Genomic DNA, 12,357 nt, shown 5'->3' on the forward strand with positions numbered 1-12,357 from the left:
GAAATGAAAACCATATCTATTTTCAATGCATGAAATTTTTTATCACTTTATGTCAAAAGAAAATCAGATGAGATGAAACTGTGTTCATTGTGTTCATTGCATGAGTTGTTTATATGTTGATGGTTATGTTTGTATTTACTTCTTTATAATTCTGGGAAATTCAATCTTATATCTTCTGTATTATAACTTCAGAAATGCATTTGTGATTTGGAAGACAAGTTGGGAGCATCAGGTCCATTACCGAGAGGAGATCCATGCTCGCATCCGTCACAAGATCCTGTCCACATCTCTGACGTGCTGGAGAGATAATGTGGTGGTCCTTAAGAAGCGCCGTGAGGCTGCTGTGGTGTACCTACAGCGTGTCCTGGTCAGACACAGCCTCCACGGTTGGCGGGACTACACCCAGCACAAAAAGCAACTCAGGTAAGCCCTGGGCTCATAAAAGAAAAGTCCCTGGCCTAAAAAAAAACAAAACTTATCTCAGTTTAGCTCAGGGCTGATACCACAAGGCTCAGGTAAGCCCAAGGCTCACAGTGGCTGTAACAAACATTGTCATCCTCATAATTCACCCCCACCAAGCCTTGATCAGTGTCTGAAGATCTGAAGATTAAATGGAAATCATGGCATCTCCATCCTCATAATTCACCCCTACCAAGTCCCAGCTCTTGTTGAAGACCTAGAGAATCAGTGAAACCATGGCCTGCATGCTGAGTTTGAAATGTTTGTTATGACAACCTGCTCCAATGATCCCCGATATTTTGAGGCCCACCCCCCCCCCCCCCCCCCCCAATGTTTCCTTTCCCTACAGGTTCAATGTTTGTAAATTAAAAATAATCAGTTGCATAAAAAGAAAATTGAGGAGTTGCATGAAATGAGCTAATGGTATTAATGAAAAAAAAAAGTTTTCTAAAGTATTTGACAATTTAATATTTTTAGCTCTAAGATGGCATGCCTGAGGTAATGCTTTCCTGTAATTACGCTTGAGTGGAAATTTTGATCATTTTGCATTTTTGATTTGCATCCACCATTAAGGGTTACTGGTTAGAAAAGACTTTGGTAAAACTAGTTTAAATTTGTAGAATATATCGTGATGAATTAAACAAGTGTGAAATAAGTTGACATTTCTTTTGATAATTTCTTGGTATTCAGTACCATGTGAGAGATAATTTGTAGCATATTACAGTAGATCTTAATACAACAGGGTAGAAAACAAAAATTCATTTAATTAACTGATTTGATTTTATTTACAAAAATTGCATTAAATAGATAGTACCAGTAAATGCATGCATTTTATTATTGTTTATCTTTAGTTTGGAAATTATGTTAACATAACTTGTTTCATTACTGAGATTTTGTTTTTGGTCGGGTTGAGGTGGAGGTAATGAACAATTTGTCAGCTAATTATGTCATATCGTGTAACAACGTCATACCAACATTCAATCTGATTGCTAATGTTGTCATCTAATACTCGGCTTTGATTTAATATGATTTAAATATTTTATAAAATTGAATGTGAAATGATTAATGCTTGAACTAGATGTTTATGTGATGTGTTTTCATTCAGAACAATTCAGAGGAGTTTGACAAATCGCTTGAACATTAAAATACAACAGAGAGTTATGTCCCATTGGAAACACCAGGTGGAAGACAGGCTCAATTTACGGCGAGCTCAAACGTTCTGGTCTAACACTTGTGCCAGGTAGCTAACATGTTGATACACTAACCGCTCCTATTTATCGTCAGATTTTGCTGCATGCAGTTTTATTGCTAATGGAGTTTTATTAACATTTTTTCAAGATTATAGCTGCAGAACTGTAGTTCTTTTAAGAAATATTTCTTATGAAAAGGGGAAGGGGTGGGGGCGCTACAGAGCTGCAGCTATTTTGAGAAAAGAAAATTATTTAATTTTGTTGGAGAAAAAACTAGTAACAGAAATTTAATTTTGTTTTACAGTTAATTAGGTTAAATGGGACAAGTGATGGAACATAGTTTGTAGAATGATAATCATCATTAAAGTTAATCAACACATATTAAATTTCATTTAACATTGACATTTGTATTTTGTATGGGTAATATTTTCAGTTCAATTTATTTGTGTGACTAAATTATAGGAAGTCTGTTGTACAGTGGAAAAAGTTCTGCCACAAGAGGGCGTTACTACGGCTGTTTAACGACACAGAACCAATCAGAAGACAAAACCTCCTTCAACGTAAGTAAATCTATTAGAACTCAACTTTCTGTTCCTTTGTTAAAAAAAAAAGGGGGGAGCAATATTTTTATCATGTTGTTCTTACATTGTGTGTCATTAAAATAAAAATTAATTTCCATGTTTTAGGAATGTTCCAGAAGTGGTTGAGCGTGAAGGATCGCATTGAGAGTGAGAACCAGGAGGTTGAGCAGACTCGCGGGATTCTCGAGCGCTCTCAGCTGGAGAGGCACTTCAGTCATTGGAAGGCCGAGACGTTACTACGGTTACGAGTCAGACCATTGGTCCAGCAAAGGCAGGCACTGCTGCTCACCGAGTGAGTCCACAAAACTCAGCAGGCAATGAGAGTGAAATATGTCTCTGTATGTTTTTATGAACACTCTTTATGATATTTTTTTTTTTAATTTTAGGTCATTTAAAGCTTGGCATTCTTTGGTGCAACAGAAAAAGAAATGTAGAGAGAACAATGCAGCCTTCCTCAAAACCAAACTCCAGAAGTCCTGGAAGACTTGGAGGTACAAGCGTGAGGTTTTATGTGAAAATAGCAATTATCACTAAACCCAATCAGATTATTGATTACAAAACTGATTATTTATATTTTGGTTAGGCGACAATTGATGTTGCAAGCTGTTGAGAAGGATGTTAGGAAAAAAGCAAAGACGAGCTTTGTGAGGAAGTGTCTGAGAGGATGGAAGGAAGTCATTCAGAGGAAGAAGATGGCCGAACAGTTCCACAACCAGCAGCTGATGAAGCAGACGTTCAGCGACTGGCACTACAAGGCCATCAGACAGATGAAAGAGAGGCTAGCCACAAAGGAGGAACAGGTACGTAATACAATGCTGGTCGGATTTTTTTATTATATTGGAGCTCTATTTTTCACCTGATTGAGTTGTGTGAAATACAATATGGCTGCTCGAATAAATAGTTTTTAGGTCGCAGGCACCGCTACCTTGGCAAAAATGCTGACCAATTGATTTATTTGATTGGCATATTTGAAAGTGGAATAATAGATTTTTTTTTAATTTTTGTTAAAAAAAATGAAAATCTTGCCAAAAAAAGATAAATACCATTCTGTCACAATTGCACTTGGAAAACTTTGACCTGAGAAACTGGAATTTTTTTTTTGCTGAAATGCTGCTTTTTACAAAATGTGTTCTTGTCTCATTGCAGGAATACAATAACTTCCTATTAAAGTCGTATTTCAACTTATGGTGGAGTAATGCCACACAGCAGAGGCGATATGAAAAGGACATTATAGAAAGAGCTGAGGAGAACCGAAAGACCCAGCGTATCGACTCCTCCTTCTGCTTCTGGCGCCATCACCTGAGGGCCACGCTAGTCGCCAGGTAAATGTGTTACATAGAGGACACGGACATGTATTACAGGATAAATGTATTATTTTGCCATCTCTTATTAATCTTTTTTATTTTTACAAGATTTTAGAATTTAATTTGGTATGAAATTAAGATGTACGTAGTTTTGTCATTCTATACTTTTTACATTATTAAGTTATTAAAGTTAAAACCTTTGGTATGTAAACTCAGTCTATTCCAATTTAGTCTTAAAATTATATTTTGTATGTTTCATCACCAGAAAACAATAGACAATGCATTGGTTTTACATTCTTAGCCTATCTGTATGCTTTTAAGGTATCACAAAAAGCAAAGAATAAACGAAGAAAATGCATTACTTTTACATTCAAATCTATAAACAGATGCTACTAACTTTTTGTGTTAAAGTCTTTTCAAGATGTATGTTTTTGAAACTGTATATCTGTGATTTCTACAGAGAGCACCAGAAGATGTTACAGCGTAAGCTGATGGTCCGGGTCGTCACGGAGTGGCGGGGGGTCGCTGACCGCTGTATGCAGAGAGCGGTCCACGAGTTTGCAGTCAGGATCGGACTACAGTCCCCCGAGGATTTCTCCGGAGAGGCGCTCAGTACGTCAGGAGACTCAGGTAAGCTGGACTCAATTTCTATGTACTTAAACTGAAGAATCAACTTTCTCAGATTTCATAGGTATTCTTCATCCACTAATTGCAACATTCAATTACTTATGAAACTTAGTCTTTATTCATGATTCATAAATTTAAAGTGAATCCAGAAATGTAGTGCCCACAGACCTGTAAAAATCAGGAAATCCATGAAAACTGGTCCGAATGAGTTTAATGATTTTAAGTCATGAAAAAGAAGCTACCATAGATCCAAATTTCACAATTATGACAAAGTTAGAGAAGATTGATATTTTTATACATGATTACATAATAATGACAGAATTTGAGAAGATTTTGATATTTCCACAGAGAGCGCAGACAGGCTGCAGCTTCTGACAGACATGATCCTGTCCAGCGAGAACACGAGCGGTATCCACAGCCCTGTGGCTTCATCCACCCTGGGGACGCCCATGAAAAGGTATCAAATCTCAGATCTCATGTACGTGTATCTCCAAGAACGATAAATGGGAATACTCCCAGTTACAAATGCTTAAATAACGGGAATACTTCACCATAAAGATGTTAGGGATGATAGAGGAATAGGATGCAGTGGATATCAAAGAATAAATAGTTTTATGATGCAGAGATTTTGCAAGGTCAAACAACATAAAAAAAGTAATGACATTTCAATGACGCTTCCTTTTATTTTAAGTATTTTGGATCCACCCAGAAAAAAGAGGTAGGTTTTTAGAAGCCAGACATGAGTCTTTTTACGGAGTGATTGTGGCTTCCTGTGCAGCATTGCATTCTGGGATTATCGATCATTTTGCATCACTCCACATCCATCCCATCACTCTCTTCCAAATTTTCACAAGCTGTGAATAGAGTCTCATTTTAACACAGCACCCTTGAATAAATCTGATAACAGTTCTCTTGACTGAAACAAAAATGATTTTCTTCTTTTACATGTAGTACAGAATAATCAAATGAAATCACCTTGTCATTTTATCTTCTGTCTTCCACACACACCTAAAAAGTGATGAAGAATCTAAACACTAAAGCAATAACAAATCACCAATTTTTACTTGTTAACGATCCACTTGAAATCATTTGATTTACAGTTATTAATTTTGTTGAGACAAGTCATCTTCTTTTCTTTTATTATGAATCAAAATGACATTAGCATAGCATGGCCACTGTATGCTTTTGTATTTTGAGATATATTATGCTATATAAGCTAAGTAATTTGCATGGCTGGCTCTAAAATGCCAAATGATTTTAATAAAGATTTCTACATGTATTTAGCAATCAATCAGTTGAATGATTAAAATGCTGATCAATAGGTAAAGTAAGGGTGTATTGTTTTCTTTTGTTAGACTTTTCTCCCCTGCTCTGAGTCGAGTCAGCCTTGACCTTGACCGATCTATCCCTGAGATGGACCTCAAACCCACTTTAGCGAATACGAGCTTCATTGACGCCAGATTTGAGATGGAGCAGGCTGTTAAGACAGAGAGGATGAAGGTCTGTGCATCAACTTCTAATCATTAAACTGTAACAGCATAATCGCAATGATTTAGAACCGCGTTTTTAATCAACTAACTTAATACTGTTCTCATTTTTTTTCGTTCTTCGCATTGCATTAAATGTATCAGTCAATCTTTGTTCTGAACTTTGATTTTGTTTGCGTTACATTAAATGTGTCATAAGATAATTGGAATAATGCTTATGTCTATCTTCAGACTTTAGTGACCACAGCTGTGAATAGAATTCAGTTCTGGCCAGTCAGCATTATGTTCGAGAGTTGGCGAGACTACACCCTCCACCAGAGGGAGCTGAATTCCCTGTGTAAACAGGCTGTGGAGGTCGTACAGAGGCTGCGGGTCAAGTCGGCATTCCGCGCGTGGAGAGAACTGTACCATAGGGAGACTCAGTGCAGACAGTTTAGGGTAGGCGCTCAGTGACCACTGTCATCAACATTTCATAAAAAATACTCAACTCAGTTCTCAGCTCAAATCATTAAAAGATAAGCAGATATTTGAAGCCACTTCTCAGACTTAAGGCTGAATATTGACTTGAGGAAAGTTGGTGATGGAGGGTCCAGAAGGAGAGTACTAGTGGATTAATTGAATTGATTTATGTGTAGATGTATTTATTGATAGATTTTATTTGTAAGTGTTGATTTACATGTGTGTGTTTGGGTTTTACAGGAGGAATGCCTGAAAAGACATGTGTTTGAAGCACTGCAAGAAAACAAGAGAATCATGAAGCACAAGAAGCAGTTATCTGCTCTTGCTCATGGGTATCGCTCACTTACCGTGTTCAGAAGGATATTCCCTGTCTGGTTTGAGAAGGTAACTTCATTGCTGGGCTTTCTGTCCTTTTGTTGGTGCGTGTCACTACACTTTGTCTGTTTGTCTTATATAAAGCCTAAATTGTGAATGTCTTTCAAACTTTCATTAAATAAGTATAAAAGCAAGTTACCACGTTAAATTGTGTCAGTATAAGTTCCAGATCAATTTGTAGTTTTTTCAAAATACTTTATAGAATGTGAAATCTCCTTGTCATATTTTGTAAGACTTGTCCGCTTGATTTAGGCTCAGGAGCTCAAACACACTCGTAGTGTGGTCCACATTTGGAACACGAGAACAGAAGAGGAGCAGGCCTTACTTCCTGTGGAAGATACCCTCCATAATCGCCTCAAGATGAAGACGCTTCGTAAATGTCTGGCTGTGTGGCGCCTCAAGTTTCTACAGATAAACAGACTGAGGCGAACGTATCACAAAATTATACAGCGAAGGTAGGGCATACTGCTATATGTGTATGGGAGCTCTGTTGTACGAACTGAGTAGTTTATAATTCAAGATTTCTGTTATTATTTACATGTATATATCTTTCATTTGTCAAATGAAGGTTTTCTTTGTTAAATACATACAAATGTTTAAACACAGGTTCTTTGAGGTATGGAAGGAATGGGCACAAAGAAAAGCTCAGCTAAGGAGGGACAGCCAGGAGTTTAGTAACCAAAGAATACAGTCTTGGGTAAAGATGGATGCGATATATTTTCATGATAAAAACGATGTACAGTTGAAGCTCCTAGTGGTTTACTGTAATTATAATATCGCAAACAACTGTTTGATTTGCAGGCTTTCCAAACCTGGAGAATCCGCCAGCTACAAATGACAGTCATTGAACAAAAGGTCAAGGTCACTCAGGCCCAAAACATGCGACAGTTGATACAGAGCTGGCATTACTGGGCAAAAGGTACTGTAGCTTTGTATGTTGGCACCATGCTCTAGCTCTCCATTGTAGCTTTACACTGTAGCTCAATACTTTATGCTTCTTATTAATTTGGCTTGATATGCATACTAGTGTATCAATGTTAGAATTGTTGTAATGGCTATAAATATGTGTTTAAACAGAGAACAAGAAGAGGAAGCTGACCAGTCTGATTGTGACAGAGACCTCGCAGAGGAACCTTGTGTCCCGGACCTTCCTGACCTGGAGGGAGCAGACCGAGAAATGTCAGCTGATCGCCAGGCGGTGTCAGCGGAGACTGATGATCAGGTAAGTCCGAGTTTTACAAAGTATCTCAAACCTTTTAAGTTTAAGTTTAAGTTTAAGTTTAAGGATGAATCTTGACATGCAAAATTTACACAAATCCATTAATATCAAACAAATTCGGTTATTTGCACTATGGTATGTTTGACTGTTATTGACTCAGAGTTAGTTAGCAGTTATGAATATGGTAGTAAGTCTTAAGTTCTGCTGTAAAACACATTGTATTGTTTTGTGATTTCAGAATTGTAAGAGAATGGCAGGAAGTGACCGTCTGGAAGAGAGAGATGAAGAAGAAAGCTCTGTCTTTCCAAGTCAAGTCCTACACCAGACAGGTAAATTCAGCGGTGTATCTGTATTATACACTGAAAAACAATGTAATGATATATCAAGCCTATACCGAACAGCTTGTTCACTGCCTTATCTGACATTATATAAATAGTGCCTGTTTGGGAGGGTAACTGTTGAAGCGGAGGTTGACATTGGTTTTCGAGGGGTGTCAATTTCAACAGTTACCCTCCCAAACAGGCACTATTTATTTTATTATATTGAATGTCTTATTTTTAAAGAAAATTTTACTGCTTTTATACAGAAATGAAGTGAATTCTACGGCGAATCGTACGCGCATAATTTACGTGCATGTAACAATCCGTTGTGTTACCCGTTGCCAAGTGTGTTGCTAACGCTGAGGGTAATAGAACGGATTACCAACTGCGTCTAAACCAATCAGAGTTCAGTATTTAACATGAAAGTATAATAAAGAAAAATAATACAGTATAATTTATATATACTGAGGCTGAGGGCAACATTGAGCCACCAAGGAACAAAACGTTGCCCATGCAAAACGTTTTCAACACACATTTTAAGAACCTTTTTCTGGTGCTTTTGTACAAGCCTGTGGTGTTTTGACATGTGTAGAGATGTTTGTACCTGTTGTCTGTATTTCAGGTGATAAGACTGTTCAAAGTCTGGCAGTGTCGATACTTGGAGTGTGTGCAGCAGCACGAGGAGCATGAAGCATACATAAGGAGGCGTGTAGTGGAGTATGGAAGGCATTGGAAGAAGCAGGCCCAGAAAGCCAGGGGCAGACAACTGCAGCAGGTGTTCAGAAACAGACAGGTAAGGAAATTAAAAGAGCAGAAAGAAATGCAAAAGAGTTTATAATAAAAAAGTAGGATAAAAAGTCTAGTTCCTAATGGTTTATATGAATATACCTTTATTGAGATGGCCTTTATACATGTATGTCACACAGTTGATTAACTTGATTAACGTATGTAAGTTGTCACAACAGGTTGCCTCATGTTTTGCCAAGTGGAAGTACGGCTACGAGAGGAATGTAGAGAGAGAGAACCAGCTGAACAAGTACATTGTCCGCAAGAACAGGGCCATGCTAGGGACGTACCTGGACAACTGGAAGATAAAACTCCTGTCCAATAATGCCTCCCGACACTTCAATGTCAAACTACTAGGCACCTTCTTCAGTGAATGGCACACCTTTGCTTCAGGTAAATAGAGTGATTTCTTTTTTGATTGGCCATAGTGAATTTTGTTACATGTGATATTTCAGTAAATTAAAAAAAAAAACAAAATTAATTTAGAAACCCTTTTCCTGACAATTGTGTGACTATCCTGTGATCAGGTAACTGATAACATTGATAGATGAGGTTTAACTGTTCTTTTATCCTGTCTGATTATGTCATCCTGTCTGAACAGAGTCGAAGCAGAGGCGTCAGAGCTGTGCCGTGTATCAGCGAGCCCTGGAGCAGCGTAACCTCAAGTCCTACTTCAGTTATTGGTTTAGCCTGACCCAGGTCCAGAACGATATCAAGAAGCACTGCCACCTCAAGTTACAGATCAGGTAATCTAAAGTTATAGATTTAGTAACCTGTTACATATAAGCTAACTTTTAAAAACTGATCAGGTTACAAATCTGGTAGGTAACCTCATATTGCAGAACAGATTACCTCAAATTACAGATTAAGTAACCTGAAATTATGATTCTGGTAACCTCAAAATACAGAGCAGGTAGTCTCAACTTAAAATTAAATAAATGAAAAATACAGGTAACATTATGCCCATGAGATCTTATTCAGTTGTTTTTATTTAGCTTAGCAATGTGTTCAGGTTTTGAATTTTTCATCAATATTCCGTTTACAGGGTGCTACGAGAGTGGCATATATATGCACGGCGACGTCGCCAACTTGCTACTCTGGGATCACTTTTAAAGAAACATGTAGAGACAAATGTATTGCGGAGGGCCTGGTACACCATGAAGGTGCAGGCGGATTACTGTCAGAATCTGAGCGAAACTGCTAACAAGGTCAGACAACTTTAAGGACAACTGTGTTAATAATGAAAACAGAATATTTTCTACATGTTAAAATCATAGTGAAAACTGCACATCTGAAATGCATCTAGATCTTCAATTCAAAGCTTTACTTGAGTTTGGTCTTTGATTTAATCTTGTGTTGGTTTGCAGGTGCTAATGGAGAAAAATATGAGGTGCGTGCAGCGGGCACTGTCGGTCTGGAGGGAACAGCTGAACCGTATTGTCGCCGGGCGCTGCTACCACCATCTCCTGGCCAGGAGGACGGCCAGACAGTGGAAGGGGTTTGTAGAGAGAAAGAAAGAAGAACGAGAAATTGAGAGACAGAAGAATGAGAAAGCCATCACTCACCATAACAAACATCTCTGGTAAGAAACAAATCAAGAATCTCTTTGTCAGAGGACAATGCTAAAGTGTGGAAGAATATCATTCTATTAATTGCTCTACTTTTTTTTTTACAGTAAATTGGCCTTCAGAGCACTTCATAATGAGGTCAAGGTCAAACTACAGCTGGAGAGACACAAACTGCGGCTACAAGTGAAGTATGGCGGGATCTGGAAGCACCGAGTGGACCTGATGTATACTGCCATCTGTGTGGTCAGTGCATCGTACTCCCTTATATCATTTACTTGTTAATGGTTACTTTTTGTTTTGAATGACAGCTGTAGTAAATTTATGCCCAAGTTCTGCTTTATTACGTATCATTTTACATGACTATTAAAATAGTCAGATGAAAAGTCTGTACCTGTAAATGTAACTTTTTTTCTAACATTTTGTACAATGTGCATTCACAGGCACCAAAGGTTGGTAATCCAATTCTGCAGAATCTCACAATAATCTGTCTATAGCTACAAAATTAGTTTGCACTGGTTTTGAGGAACTTTTCTGTTATGAAAATTAATTATGTATTTGTCCTTTTCCTAAAATGTAAAACTAATTGTCACCATTAGGGTAGTACACACTGTCAAGGTTTTTAAGTTAAATATTGCAGTAGTGGTATAATGATTTACTGCAGAAGTTTCTGAGTGCAGTGAATTAATTTAGGCATGAAATATTGTTTTTCTGTTGGCTTAAAAGAAGAAGAATCCCATGCACTCATATTTTTATTTGGACCCTACATGTATATTTGTTTGAATTTTTTTTTTTACATGTATTGTATATATAATTTGTCTGTTTAACCAAAAAACTTTTAATAAGGCACTATCTCTTTTGGGGATTTTTATTTCCACCTATCAATGCCAGCATTCCCAATTTACCCAAACATTCTTATACATATATATTTTTCTACAAATGTGTACTCATAAATCACATTACTTAATTCCTTTTTTAAAATAAATAAAACTTTACATACAGTTTCAATAAGTGTGATTTTGTTGATCTGTAGGAGGAGGAGAGACTAACGGAACAGTCGTGGAACATATGGAGGATAGCATTCGCAAAGAGAAAAGCCGCTAGAAAAGTGGCAGCCTACAACGAGAGGCAGATTCTCTCACAGGTACAGTACAACTCAATCAAGTCCAAACATGGACCATTTTGCAGGATCTTACACAGAGGGATTCTTTCAACAAAACCTTATTTTTTTTGTTGCAGGTGTTTTTGGCATGGAAAGAAGTTTGTTTTGACAGAATAGACAAAGTGAGGAAATCTGTCCAGTTTTTCCTGCCCCCCTCAGAACCACCCATGTTCAAACCGTCCCAGCTACCCACACCTGTCAGCAGGTACCAGGGCAAGGCGTCTAGGAAGTCCTCGGTACTGGCCTGAACATCTCAGTGTGAACCTCATGGACATTGGAGCAAGAGTTGTGTTCTCCTGCTCAAATAAAGTGCAAGATGAATATTTTATTGAACCTATTTTGGACTGTATGTGTATGTTTGATTGGTCTATTACTGTGTGCTTGTATTTAAGTATGAAGAAGACTGCCTCATGTGTCAACATTCTAGTCAGTATATATATAAACTCACCGTGTGTACTTCCTGTGCCACCTTTTAACTCTAGTACAGGGTTCAGCCACAATTAACTGTGATATCATTGCGTCTCTGTGTGCCAAACATTTTAAGCATGTCCCTGTTTCTATTCCTGGGTGATAAAGGTGCTGTCTGTATTATATTAGAATTACACATCTGAATCATTTTAGAATTACACAATCTGTTGTTGTCTGTAGCCATACCAATCTGTGATAGACTCTCTCAAGGAATCCACAGTCATCAGTATTTTGTTGCACACTTTGTGTACTTGTTTGTTGTATATTTATCTATTTTGTGTTTTTACTGAATTCTTCCATATCGCAAAATAAATTATGCCAACTTTCATAGATTTTGTCTTTTATTTAGTTCACA

The 12,357-nt window shown here is 37.5% G+C and overlaps 1 protein-coding gene across 10 annotated transcripts in view; it reads left to right on the forward strand.

The window, feature by feature from the left end:
* Positions 1-12,330, forward strand: part of LOC128190047 (uncharacterized) — a 30,643-nt gene extending 18,313 nt beyond the window's left edge. For 6 of the 10 annotated variants that reach the window (XM_052861925.1, XM_052861926.1, XM_052861924.1 and 3 more), the window contains 27 exons: positions 193-423; positions 937-957; positions 1,565-1,699; positions 2,112-2,209; positions 2,336-2,522; positions 2,617-2,721; positions 2,814-3,030; positions 3,377-3,552; positions 3,995-4,164; positions 4,510-4,618; positions 4,853-4,879; positions 5,517-5,661; positions 5,880-6,086; positions 6,348-6,491; positions 6,735-6,937; positions 7,089-7,179; positions 7,284-7,401; positions 7,560-7,704; positions 7,940-8,030; positions 8,644-8,814; positions 8,987-9,200; positions 9,409-9,553; positions 9,853-10,015; positions 10,175-10,389; positions 10,483-10,618; positions 11,406-11,516; positions 11,612-12,330. In XM_052861925.1, the coding sequence (XP_052717885.1) occupies positions 193-423; positions 937-957; positions 1,565-1,699; positions 2,112-2,209; positions 2,336-2,522; positions 2,617-2,721; positions 2,814-3,030; positions 3,377-3,552; positions 3,995-4,164; positions 4,510-4,618; positions 4,853-4,879; positions 5,517-5,661; positions 5,880-6,086; positions 6,348-6,491; positions 6,735-6,937; positions 7,089-7,179; positions 7,284-7,401; positions 7,560-7,704; positions 7,940-8,030; positions 8,644-8,814; positions 8,987-9,200; positions 9,409-9,553; positions 9,853-10,015; positions 10,175-10,389; positions 10,483-10,618; positions 11,406-11,516; positions 11,612-11,782 (3,946 nt within the window). In that variant the 3' untranslated portion in view covers positions 11,783-12,330. The remainder of the gene's footprint in view (positions 1-192; positions 424-936; positions 958-1,564; positions 1,700-2,111; positions 2,210-2,335; positions 2,523-2,616; positions 2,722-2,813; positions 3,031-3,376; positions 3,553-3,994; positions 4,165-4,509; positions 4,619-4,852; positions 4,880-5,516; positions 5,662-5,879; positions 6,087-6,347; positions 6,492-6,734; positions 6,938-7,088; positions 7,180-7,283; positions 7,402-7,559; positions 7,705-7,939; positions 8,031-8,643; positions 8,815-8,986; positions 9,201-9,408; positions 9,554-9,852; positions 10,016-10,174; positions 10,390-10,482; positions 10,619-11,405; positions 11,517-11,611) is intronic. The other 4 variants (XM_052861930.1, XM_052861931.1, XM_052861928.1 and 1 more) reach the window with 4 other exon arrangements.
* The last annotated feature ends 27 nt before the right edge of the window (positions 12,331-12,357 follow it).

The sequence above is a fragment of the Crassostrea angulata genome, chromosome 6 (assembly GCF_025612915.1).
Source record: "Crassostrea angulata isolate pt1a10 chromosome 6, ASM2561291v2, whole genome shotgun sequence".
Lineage (NCBI taxonomy): Eukaryota > Metazoa > Mollusca > Bivalvia > Ostreida > Ostreidae > Magallana > Magallana angulata.